Source organism: Carlito syrichta, unplaced genomic scaffold (genome assembly GCF_000164805.1).
Source record: "Carlito syrichta isolate Samal-C Ts95f unplaced genomic scaffold, Tarsius_syrichta-2.0.1 Scaffold304637, whole genome shotgun sequence".
Lineage (NCBI taxonomy): Eukaryota > Metazoa > Chordata > Mammalia > Primates > Tarsiidae > Carlito > Carlito syrichta.
The window spans coordinates 113167-126206 of NW_007248733.1; the positions used below are offsets into that span (position 1 = coordinate 113167).

General features: G+C 35.4%; 1 protein-coding gene across 3 annotated transcripts in view; it reads left to right on the forward strand.

Annotated features, from left to right (window-relative positions):
• The window catches only part of BRMS1L (breast cancer metastasis-suppressor 1 like), a 35697-nt gene that overhangs the window by 480 nt on the left and 22177 nt on the right, over nucleotides 1–13040 (forward strand). For 2 of the 3 annotated variants that reach the window (XM_008060510.1, XM_008060511.1), the window contains exons 2-4: nucleotides 2923–3013; nucleotides 6990–7117; nucleotides 8783–8862. In XM_008060510.1, coding sequence (XP_008058701.1) covers nucleotides 2923–3013; nucleotides 6990–7117; nucleotides 8783–8862 — 299 coding nt within the window. Of the gene's footprint in view, nucleotides 1–2239; nucleotides 2351–2922; nucleotides 3014–6989; nucleotides 7118–8782; nucleotides 8863–13040 lie in introns of all 3 variants that reach the window. The other variant, XM_021713625.1, reaches the window with a different exon arrangement.

A 13040-nucleotide genomic window follows, 5' to 3' on the forward strand; every position in this document is an offset into this window, starting at 1 on the left:
TGGGGACCGCCCGGCGATGCCTGGGGCTACGCACCCGGCGGGAACGCCCCGCAGCGTGTCTGGGGGATTCGCGAAATGCCTCCTCTTCCCGGACCACCGACTTCTTACTCTGGCTTTTCACCTTTGCAACCCTTGTTGCTCGGCGTGGGTGGGTTGCCGTGGCCGAGGGTGAATTTGTATCGGTCCTGGGTCTGCGTAAAACGAATTAGCCTCAGCTTCTCAGTCAGCGCTTTCCACCGGTGCTCTTTCGGGGCTGACTTGGGAGCTGTCCCGTTCACAGTAGCTCCCTGAAGTTTTCGAGACGGAGAGGAGACTGACACTAGGGCTGATTTCGAATCTCCATATGCTTATAAATTGGCTGGTTTTGGGCAGTGTTGAGATTTTCCAGGTCTTCTCTTCAATCTGAGAACGTTGGGCTTAGATTCTTTTTGGGGGGTGTGGCGGAGGGAGGGCAGATGAACGTCGCAAAGACATTTTGCGAACTTTTTGGAAAGATTATTCCAAAATGAAATGGATTTGTGGTTGCCTGGGTTATATTCTTTCTGGCCATTTATTGGGGATGAGACTGACTTCTTTGTCTTGGCCTGATCTGATCGTGTAAAGGAAACATTGATGACTGCCTAGTATCCACCCGGACGCCCTCTCTTAATGTTTCCCTTTCAAAGCAAATCTCCTTGAAGGGATATAATTTCAATCAACAAATCAGCCACCCCAAAATATTTATGAGCGTCTTCTTTGTGCAGCACTGGGTACTACTCAATGTGAGGTAAATACATAGTTATGATCTTGTCTCAATCAAAGAGGTGTCGTAAGTCAAAACTTGATTAAATTGTCAATGAGTGCTTAGCTAAACAATGCTGTAGAAATTCAGAGGAAATCTCTTCAGAGGTGGGTGGTTAGCAAAGGCTGGCTGAAGACTGGGATTACCTTAATTATCTTGAAGAATGAATAGAATTTGGGTTGGGGTGGTGGATGTTCCTATAGGGGGAGGAAGGTAAGAAAAGTTGCAAGGTCCAGAGCTTAAGGCTTGTTCAAAAGAGTGAGAAAACCAGTTTCGTTGGGAGAAGGACTTGAGCTAGGAAAGGAAAAGGAAGGTAAAGGTGTGAAATATTTCAAAGAAAGCACAAAACAGGATTGATGAATGCAAGTTTAGGAGTGAAGGTAATAGAAAAACCCAGATAGAAGGAGAATGGTGGTAGCGTCAACTAAAATAGAAAAGCTAGCTGTTTGTTTTAGACATATTGCTTTCGAGGTGCCAGTGGTTTATTTAAGTGAGAATGCTCAGCTGACAGATGGAAATGTGGCACTGGATGGAATGGAAACTAATTTGGAAGTCATCTGCTTATCCATGAAAGTAGGTGAGATTTCAAACATGGGAACGGTAGAGAAAGAACAGCATCTAGATTGTGTGTGAATGTGTTTCCTAGATCTGTAAAGCATTTTGTCTTCAAATGTTCTTGCTTTTATGATGGGGGCCAGGATCTCACAAAATTATATCCATTTGTTAAAATTCAACCCCTATAGTTTTGTTGTTGACTGTTGTGATTTTTAACTTATTATTCCATCCCAGGATATAATGGACAACTTAATTTGTGAAGAATGTGATAGTAATTTGAACTACAAGGCATATTTTTTAAGTGCAAAGAAATTGTTTAAATATAATTTGCAGTTTTGTATCTTGTAAAAGCATCTGTATTCTACCATATGTCTTGCATGTCAAACCTTGGTACTGAGCAGATCCTAAGGCTACAGAAAAACCTCTACGATCCAGAGAACTTGGGAAATGATTCAAGTTTTAAATAGTCAAAGAGTAAGCTCTCGAGGACCAGACATATTTTTAATTTGTTTTAGAAAAGTTAAAAAAATGAATCAGAGCCGGGCTCGGTGGCTCAGCCTGTAATCCCGCGCCTTTGGGAGGCTGAGGTGAGTGGATTGCCTAAGCCCGCGGGTTCGAGACCCGCCTGGGCAGCGAGACCTCATCTCTACAATAAATCAAAAAATCAGCCGGGCGTGGTAGCGCATGCCTGTAATTCCAGCTACTTGGAAGGCTGAGGCGGAAGGATCGCCGGAGCCCAGCAGGTCGAGGCTGCGGTGGCCGGGAGCGGCCACTGCACTCCAGTCTGGGCGACCGAGTGAAACTCCAACTCAGAAAAAAAAAAAAAAAAAAAAAAAAAAAAAAAAAAAAAAAAATGAATCATATTCTTCTTTGCTATAATGGAACATAATTTAACTCTCATAGTTTGACCTTTATTTGGCGAAGAGCAAGATGCAGATCATTTTGTGCTTCAGTTATTTTGATGCATTGAATATATTGTATCAAAATAGAAGATGTGAATATAGGACAGACCTGGTAATTAATAGTTGCTTTCTTTAAAAAGTTTGCTTTTTTTCTCCTCATTTGCTTCTTTCTCACTGGCTGACAGTAGTAATTTGGGGAGAGGGAACAATAGAAGCATGACAGTGGCAGACCAAGATATCCTGTGGTAAATATAATGAGATTAGTTTTCTTTTTTATGTGACTGGTAAATTAGCAAAGTGAGCGTTTCTGAAATAATTCCCAAAGTGTTTCTGAGCCATGTTAGCCTTTAAAGAACACAATCATTTTGGTGCTAAATTCTGGTGAGTTGGTGGAAAACAAACCAAAAGTGAATTACTTATAGTCATAGCTTGTAGTCAGTCCTTTATAATGATTTCAAAATAAATAAAAATAGGAGAGTCTAGAGAATACTGTAGTTTTAACTCATCTATATTTTAGGCTAATTGTGTAGTGAAAATTATTTTGGATAAATGTTGCTTATTTTCTCTTAAGGCTTAATGCAGGTCTTGCCTTCATTTTACAGTTTTTTTCTATTTGAATTAACATTCAGATATATTAAAATATAAAGTTAATTATATTTTTTGTATTTGCATTTTTATTAACAGAAATGGATGATGAAGACTGTGAAAGAAGAAGAATGGAATGTTTAGATGAAATGTCTAATCTTGAAAAACAGTTTACCGATCTCAAAGATCAGTAAGTAGTGACTTTGGAAAGTCATCTTCACTGAATCTCACCTTTGTCACATGTATACTACCACAAGATCAATTACATTCAGTGTCAACTGTTTTCCCTTTTGTGACTGATTTGAAAGAGGCTTCAACTATTGGTTGTCTGATGAAAACCTTATTAACTAAATTGGTGGTTTAGAGGCAGGATTTTTTGGGATGGGGAGAGTAGGGTATAATATTTCTAATTGGGACTTGGCTCGGTGGCTCATTCCTATAATCCCAGCACTTTGGGAGACTGAGGTGAGAGGATTGCCTGAGCTCACTGGTTTGAGACCAGCCTGGGCAACTTGGCGAGACCTCATCTCTACAATAAATCAAAAAAATTAGCCAGGTGTGGTGTAATTCCAGCTACTTGGAAGGCTGTAGTTCCAGCTACTTGGAAGGCTGAGGTGGAAGGATCACCTGAGCCCAATAGGCTGAGGCTGCAGTGGCCATAAGCGTGCCATTGCATTCCAGCCTGGGTGACAGAGTGAGACACCGACTCAAAAAAATAAAATAAAAGTAAAAAATTTCGATTTGGATCTTGGTGTTAAAATATTTTCCTGGGTTGCTGTATCCTAATCTGCTTCACTCATTCCTTTGCTAAATAATTGGATTAAGATAGCATTTTTAAAATTTGAGAATAAAGTAGAATATTTTCCAAAGATTCTGTATCTGGCAAGGTAATTGTTTGTCTTACACTGGGTAGTTTGTACATTACATATTTTCATATGCATTATTTAGATTGCTTCTTGCAACTACTCTGTAAGGTTGGAAGAGAAATAGTCTTATCTTCATTTTACTTGTGAGAAAATTAGTTCTCAGAGAAGCTAATTGATTTGCCCATAGTTTATCAAAATTGATAAACTAAAACAGGCTTTCTTCCTCCAAGTACTTCTGTGTTACTTCCACTAAGGCACATTATTTTCGAGAAAATGTGGTGGAAAAGAAAGAGTGTATTCTCTGATTCCAGACTTTCTTAATTGATTAGAAGGGGATAATAGCTTCCTTATTATCTACTATGAGGATAGGGTGAGCATTATGCAAAATTTTTAGCTATTTGTCCAGCCTGTGGTGGGTGCCTTTTAGATACTGAGTTTTTTCCCCTCTTTATAATGCTAGAACTCTTGGACAAGAATGGATCCCCGTGAGTTGAGAGAACATGGGATAGATGCAAAACAGATTCAAAGAGAAATATGAACTCTAAATAAACCTATAACAACTAAAAAATGAAATAATGATTATAAATATTACAGAGTCCGGGTATAAAGGATTTCACTTTTGGATCTTCTCAAATATTTTAAAAAGAAAAATATTACCATTCATTCCAAACCTCTTTCAGAGAATAAAGGAGGAGGGACCCCTTTCTAACTTGTCTATGACATTCAGATAATCTATGATTATCTGGATATTAAAGCCAGAGACAGACATAACAACAACAACAAAACTCTACAGAGCAATATTCCTTATAAACATAAAGGCAATCTGAATCCTTGGCGATATATAAGTACTAAAACAGTAACCACGTGGGATTTACTTGAGGAATGGAAGACCAGTTTAACTTTTGAAAATTAATTAGTGAAATATATGATATTAATAGCGTAAATGACAAAACCACTAATGACACTGACAATGACTGTATCAATAGATGTAGAAAAAGCATTTAACAAAATATAATGCGCATTCATCATTAAACACTTTCAATGAACTAGTAATAGAAGAGAATTTTCTCAATTTGATAACCGGCATCTACAAAAAAACTAAGCTTAAAATCATATATAATGATGAAAGATTGATTGCTTTCTCCCTAAAATCAGGAATAATGCAAGGATGTCTGCTCTTGCTACTTTTACTTAACACTATACTAGAAGTACAAGAAACAAAAAAGAAATGAGAAATTAAAGTCCCAGATTAGAAATGATAAAATAACTGTCCTAACTGCAGATGATGTAATTCTACAGTAGGAAATCCTAAGAAATCCACAATAAAACAAACAGAACTAGCAAACAAGTTATATTAAACTAGAAACAACACAAATGTCCATTAATTGGTGAGAACATAACAAAAATGGTACATTTATACAATAGAATACTATGTAACAAAAGGAATATTGATATACGCTATAATATGGATGAACTGAAAAATTATGCTAAGCGAAAGAAGATAGATGCAGATTACTATAAATTGGATGATTTTATTTATATAAAACATCCTAAAGATACATTTGTTTAGGATAGAAAGCAGGCTAGCAATGAGAATGGCAATCGACTATAAATGGACTCAAAGAAATATTTTGGGGTGATGGAAATTTTCAAAGAATGGATTGTAGTGACTCTGTACTTTTATAGGTTGAGCAGTCCCAATGTGAAAATCCAAAATTCTCCAAAATCTGAAACCTTTTGAGAGCCAATATGATGGCACAAGTGGAAAATTCATGTAATGGGTCACACGCAAAATCCCAACACATAGTTTATTCAGTGTTCCCAAGAGGGGAAAACCCTCCCAGTCCCCTTCACCTGCAAAATATATTTTCTGTACATGCCCAGATGTTCCTACACAAGCACGTCCACAAAGGGTAACAAAATAGCCAGACACACCAACAGTAGATTCTTCACAATGCCCCACATGGGGCCAAGCGCTAAATGTATTACTCACTGTATTTTTGTGTATGTGATGCAAGTGTTTATATAAGGGCCAGGTACCATAATGCTTTCAAAAGTTGACTAGTTATACTAACACCTATAAGCATAATCAGGGGTTTTTCTTGGAATTTACTATATACCATCCTTTTGACATATGACAATTTCTTTGTCTATGATAAAAGTAATAAATGACCAAAAAAATTTTACAAAACGATCTTAATTTGTTAATTCTGCTTTGAACTTTTTAGGGCATCCTTAAAATGACATAAAACTAAGATTAGAAGTACCTGTAATAAAGCTTGCCAAAAGAGGTTGATCATCCCAAATCCAAAAATTTGAAATCCAAAATGCTCTAAAATCTGAACTTTTTGAGCACCAACATGATGTTCCAAGAAAATGGTCATTGGAGCATTTCGCATTTCAGATTTTCAGATTAGGGATGCTCAATGGGTAAATATAATGTGAATATTCCAAAATCGGAAAAAAGCTGAAATCCAAAATACTTCTGGTCCTAAGCATTTCAGGTAAGAGATACTCAACCTATATAAAGACTTTTCTGTTCAAAGTTAGTTCTGTTCTGCAGGATTATTGCCAAAAATAAACTCGGAGTTATCTCATACTCTGTCTTTGATAATCAAACTGAAGTGTGACAGCTGGCAAATTAGACTATTTGTAGGTGAACTCATAACTAGGGCAACAGGGACCCTCTCCTATCTTTTATTCCTTGTCCATTGAGCAACTAACTTTGTTATAGCTTCCTCATTTGCAAGTGAAATGTAATGGGTATTCCAGATCACAAAGCTGATGGTTTTACCTTCATCACTCTACTTTTCTCTTTGTTCTTTTTAAAAAATTAAGCAGGCTGAGTATAGTAATATTGACTCCTTTTTGGAAAAGTTAGAGAGAAGCCAGGGAATTATTTATTTTGACAGCTAGTAATGTCTATATCTATTCAAAAAGATTTTTGTTGCTTTTCAGCTTTGTGTTTCAGTGACCTTTTCTGTTAGAATTCATTTATTCTGCAATTAAAACAAAAGCAAAAGTTGAGAGTGCCAAAAAGTAGTTATTTCGATTTTCTTTGCATTGTGAGTTAAGCATTAGAGAGCAACAGTGATAAAAGATGATGGACAGATACCTATTTTGTGATTATGTACATAAAGTCAAGTAATGTAATTGAGCTCTTCATTTGAAGTCAAGGCAAACAAACATTTGATAAGTTACTGGAATATGAATATTAGGAAGAAATAATGTATAGAAATGCCAAATGGTTAACCTTTGTTGGAATGTGTAAATTAACATCTTAATTTTTGCTTTGTTAAGACTTTATAAAGAACGATTAAGTCAAGTGGATGCAAAACTACAAGAAGTCATAGCTGGAAAAGCACCAGAATATTTGGAACCACTGGCAACTTTACAGGAAAATATGCAAATTCGTACAAAGGTAGCAGGTAGGAAAGTGAAACATCTTCTCCAAATAGTAGAATGAAAACTCTTTAATAGTTTTAAAAGGTATTTGTCCAGTAAGTGTTTGTGGTTGATTGGATTGCACATGTATTTACATTGACCAGAATATTTTACTATCAGTCAGACCACAGTAATTTGTAAAATGCCTCTTGTTTTTCTCTGCTGCTGTGAGGGATTAAGAACAACAACAAAAAACCCTCAAGTTGTTTACCGTGTTGTTTGAGAAGATGCTTCCACATGTTGTGAAACAATGAGAAATCATACTTTCATTAAGTGATACTGTTACTATCATAGTTTAATTCCCTATTAGATAAAGTTTAATTTAAGTACTCTTGGTATTTTTCATCTGTAAGAGTAATAGGATATTTTTAACTTTTTAACTTTTTTAAATGTTTGATCAGGATATTATAGAAAGGCAATTAATCTTTAGCCAGATAATTTGATGATTCTTTTTTATTTTGATAAGTTTGATTTCTCATTTGTGGCTATAAATAAATGAATAAATCTTTATACAGGTAAACTTTTCAATCTTTGGTTTGTAACCAGGATGAAGCCTCAGTATTGTGTCCTAGCACTTATAGTCCAGGAATATGCATAGTCAAAGTAAAAACTGAGTTTTAGTTAGTGGAGGTACTGATTGTATTTCTTTTATGGAACTGTCGTTGCCTCTCATGTATCCATTAAATCATACCTAAGGCATTGTTGATAATAAATTCTTTTTGTACAAAACTTTCCTTAAATCAAATTTTATTCTTGAGTGTGAAATATTATGTAAATGATATGATACTTAACTGCTGCCTTTGCATATTGACTTAGCATATCTTTAAAAGTGAAAATGTCCCTCATTTTCTTTGATATTCTTTCATGCTAACTAGATTATTAGGAAATATTAGTGGAGTCCATTATTTCCTTTTCTATTCTGTGTCCTCTTATACTTTTGGATTTTGCAAGGAGTAGTGTGTGTGAATGTGTTGCTCTTTCCTATAATATACACATTTAGAATACACATCTAGAGCTGTTTGCTTGCCATTCTTTTAGTGGCATATTTGCATGACCTTATTACCTAATTTATACTATTGACTTGATACCTGTAACTTAAGCTATCTTGGGTCCTCTAGGTAAAGCCCCATCAAGAGTACTCCAAACATTATGGATTTTGTTATATCAGTTTGTGCATTTAATCTTTATGAAAGCTTTGGACTCTGAAAATAAACAATAGTTAAAAAATAGCGGCTTTGATGGGATATAGTATCCATTTATTACTTTGCATATGTATGATTGATGAAACCAGGATTTGTTGTTTCTGTTTCGATTCTGAGAAAGCTGAGAGATTATTTTTCATAGGAAAAAGTGTTATTGTCATTTTGATAATTCTCTATCAAGCATTTAGGAATATTCTTTAGGGGTAAGAACAAAAATTAACAGTGTAGTTTCTTTTCTATCTCCTAAACTCTTAGTTTCTAGTCTTTTTTGATGTATATTTTAAATAAGCCTTTTTTATTTTTATTTTTTGAAGATCAAGTTAGAATCCCTTGTCAATTTCTTCTTGATTCATCTTATAAAATATAGTGAGGACAGAGTTCCTGTAGGGAGGTGAAAATGGAACTCTTTATTGCTAACATAATCAGAGTAATTGTGTTTGGTTGCAGGAATCTATAGAGAGCTCTGCTTAGAATCTGTAAAGAACAAATATGAATGTGAAATTCAAGCTTCTCGCCAGCATTGTGAGGTACTGTCATTTTGCATAACTTTAAGCTAATTTCATCTCTTCAAGCCTTTTCTGAGTGTAGTAAAGCAAATCAAATAAATAAAACAAAATTAAACCATACTTTAGCTCATTGCTTGTGTGTGATTTAAAAAAAAACAGTTGCACTGGAAAGCTGTCTTGGCAATAGGACACGAAGAAAAGACCATAGGAAAACATTGAGATACTTTTAGAAGGTCTTGCAACATATTTTAAAAAGACTTTGTAATGTTATGCCACCTGGCATTACTGAAAATATGTAAAAAATTCGATGTAGAAGTTTAGATTCAGAAAAATATATACCCAATGGTGCAGTTAAATGTTGGGCTATAAAATTAGTTTCTGACTTTCTAGACTTATTTTTGCATCTTAGGGCAGAATTCTCTACAGGAAAAAAAATAGAAGTATTTTTCTTTATGTTCTGTTTATTTTGAATAGCACTTAAAAAACATAGTGCTAATTTTGCAGCCAACTGTTTATCAAACTGAAGCAAGATCATAAATATTCTGGTGGAAATAAGACGAATTCTGTAATAATTCTTATGTCATTTTAATACACCATATACTAAGAGTAGTTAGGGATGAAAATGATGGAGCTTGTTTCATTTTCTTTAAAACTGAGATTGAATATCTTTTTGCTGTTTACTAGCTGCTTGGATTTCACTAAAGAAGTGCCTGTCTGTATTTTTTCCTTTGTGTTGGACTCTTAGTCTTTTTCTTATTGACTGTAGAAGTTCTTTATATATTCTGGATACAAATGCTTTGCTGGTTATATACTTTGCAGATATTTTTATTCAGGTGGTGAGATCTTTTCATTCTTTTTTGATGACTTGATGCACAGAAGTTTTACATTTTAATGTAATTTAATTTATCATCTTTCCTTCCTATCAGGATGTACTTTTTGTATCTTCTGCATTTTGAGATAAAAATATGTATTTTCCTTTCAACATTTAGATTGCTAATCTACCTTTAATTAATTTTCATGTATGGCTTGAAGTATGGTTCTAATTTATTTTTTTGTGTATGGATAGGTAATGTCAACACTTTATTACATATGCCATTGTTTTTCCACAAATCAACAAATCTATCTCTTTTGTATGTTCAATGTTTTATATGTGCTGACTTGCTTTTAGCTTCTTTCTTTTGTTCCATCGGTCTGTTTGGCCTATTTCTGCACCAGTATTACAATACCTTTTTCTATAGTTTTTAGTCTTGCAAGTCTTGGTAACTCAATAACTTGATACTCTTACCTTGCTCTTTTTCATCTCAGTTATGTTAGTGTTTGATTTTTTTTGTTTGTTAGAAAACAACTTTAAAAAATTTACTTTTGTGCAATGGTGTGCACCTATAGTTCCAGATACTGGGAAGGTTGAGGTAAGAGGATTGCTTGGGTTCAGGGGTTCAAGACCAATCTGGACAACATAGCAAGACCTTGTCTTGAAAAAAAAGAAAGAAAAAGAAAAAGAAAAAGAAAAAGAAAAAATTACCTTTTGTTACTTTTTAGCACAGTAATTTTTTGTGTTTGATATTTTATCCAGCAATCTTACCTACCTCTTTTCTTAATTCTAATAATTTGAGTGCAGATTCTCTTAGATTTTCCATGTAGATAGTAGTGTTATTTGTGAATAATGGCATTTTGTTTCTTTTATTCTGATCTTCCTCTTACTTGTTTTACTTGTCTTAATGCATTGATAGGACCTGAATACAGCATGGATTAGAAGCAGTGAAAGCAGACATCATTGTCATGTTCTTGATCTTAAGGGAATGCTTCTAACAGTTTTCCAATAAGTATGGTATTTTCTTTTGGGTTTTAGTAAATATTCTTTATCAAGTTAAGGAAATTTTCCTTTTGTTTCTTGTTTTCTAAGAATTTTTAACCATGAATCATTATTAGATTTTATTAAATGTTTTGTCTGGATCTATTGAATTAGCCATGGTTTTTTGTTCTTGATGTATGAATGTACTGTTATTAATGTATTTCCTAGTGTTAAGCCATCCTTGAGTTCCTGGAGTGGTTCTTTTTCTTCTGCGTTGCCAGAGTCATTTTGTTAATATTTTGTTTAGAAGTTTCATATTTATGTTTATAAGTGAAATTTAGTTTTCAGTTCTCATACTGTCTTTGATTTGATTTTAAAATTCATAAAATGAGTTAGGAATATTTTGTATTTTCTCTTCCATAGAAGTGTGTGTATGTATATATATATTTATTTATTTTTTTGAGTTGGAGTCTCACTCTGTCACCCAGACTGGAGTGCAGTAGCCGCTCCCGGCCACCGCAGCCTCGAACTGCTGGGCTCCGGCGATCCTTCCGCCTCAGCCTTCCAAGTAGCCGGAATTATAGGCGCGCACTACCACGCCCAGCTAATTTTTTGATTTATTGTAGAGATGAGGACTCGCTGCCCAGGCATGTCTCGAACCCGCGGGCTCAGGCAATCTACTCACCTCAGCCTCCCAAAGGCGCGGGATTACAGGCTGAGCCACCGAGCCCGGCTTAGAAGTATATATTTAAGATCGCAGTAGTCAGTTACATGAATGTTCAGTACATCTTGTCTTTATGATATACATGTAGACATACACACACACATATGCATATCTATATATCTATATCTATATATATCTGTATCTATATATATATCTATATATCCATATTTTATTTTCTTATTTTTAGTGTTTGGATCTTGCTATGTTGCCCAGGCTGGAGACAGTGGCTATTCACTGATGTGGTCATAGCACACTGCAGCCCCAAACTCCAGGTCTCAAGCATCGTCCTGGGACCATGCCTCCTGAATACCTGGAACAATGCCACTGCTCCCAGCTGTCATATACATACATACATATACATATACATATGGTCTCATTCTGCTGCCCAGGTTGGAGTGCAGTGGTGTGATCATGGCTCACCGCAGCCTTGACCTTTTGGACTCAGGCTGTCCTGACTCAGCCTCTTGAGTAGCTGGGACTACAGGCATGTGCCACCATACCTGGTTAATTAAAAAATTTTTTTTTGTGGAGACTAGGTCTCACAATGTTGCCCAGGCTGGTCTTGAACTTGTGAGTTCAAGTGATTCTTCTGCCTCGGCCTCCTGAAGTGCTGGGATTACAGGCATGAGCCACTGCATGCAGCCTGTATTTTTAACAGTCTCCTACTCACAGAAAAGTGGCAAGAAAGTTTGTAGAATTCTTCTTGGTGAATCATTTGAGAATGAATTGACAACATGATGCACTGCCATCCCTGAATCCTTTAATGTATATTTAAAACAAAGAAGAACATTCTCTTACATAACCACAGTATGATCATCAAAATCAGGAATTATACATTGCTATGTTGGTACCATCTGAGACTCCATTCAAGTTTTAGCTGTTGTCGCAATAGCACCTATTATAGCAAAGAGATCCAGTTCAGAACCACATGTTATCTATGCCATTGCATTTAGTATTGTGTCTTTTTAGTCTCCTTCATTGTGGAGCAGTTCCTCAATCTTTTCTTACTTTCATGATCTTTATTTACACTTTTGAAAATTTCCGGCCAGTGATTTTGTAGAATGTTCCTTGTTTTTGAGTTGATCTGCTATTCTTTCATGATTAAAGTCAGGTTTCACATCTTTGGCAGAAAAATCCCAGCAGTGTTCTTCTCATTGAATTCTATCCCAGCTGTTTTCTTCTCATTGAATTCTGTCAGGCAGTGCATAATTTTAATATTGTACCATTATTGGTGATGCACCTCACTTAAGTGGTATCTCCAAGTAGACTTACTTTTTCCCATTGTGATAAATAAATATTTTGAGAAGTACTTTGAAACTATATAAATACTTGATTCCTCATAACCCTTTCAATTAATTAATTTATTTATATAAATATTGACTCCTTGTTTTCCTATTCATTTTTTTTTCTGCTTCATCTTTTTTTGTTTGTTTAATTTTATTTTTTCCTCTGTGTCACATCTTTAGAGGCATCTTTTAGTTACTGAGAAAAATGTCAAAATTTCTCTCTGTGATGGTGGATTTGTTAATATCTCCTTGTATTTTTTTGTTAGTTTTCGTCTCTCTTTTTTTTTTTTTTGAGTTGTAGTCTCACTCTGTCACCCAGACTGGAGTGCAGTGGCCACTCCCGGCCACCACAGCCTCGACCTGCTGGGCTCTGGCGATCCTTCCGCCTCAGCCTTCC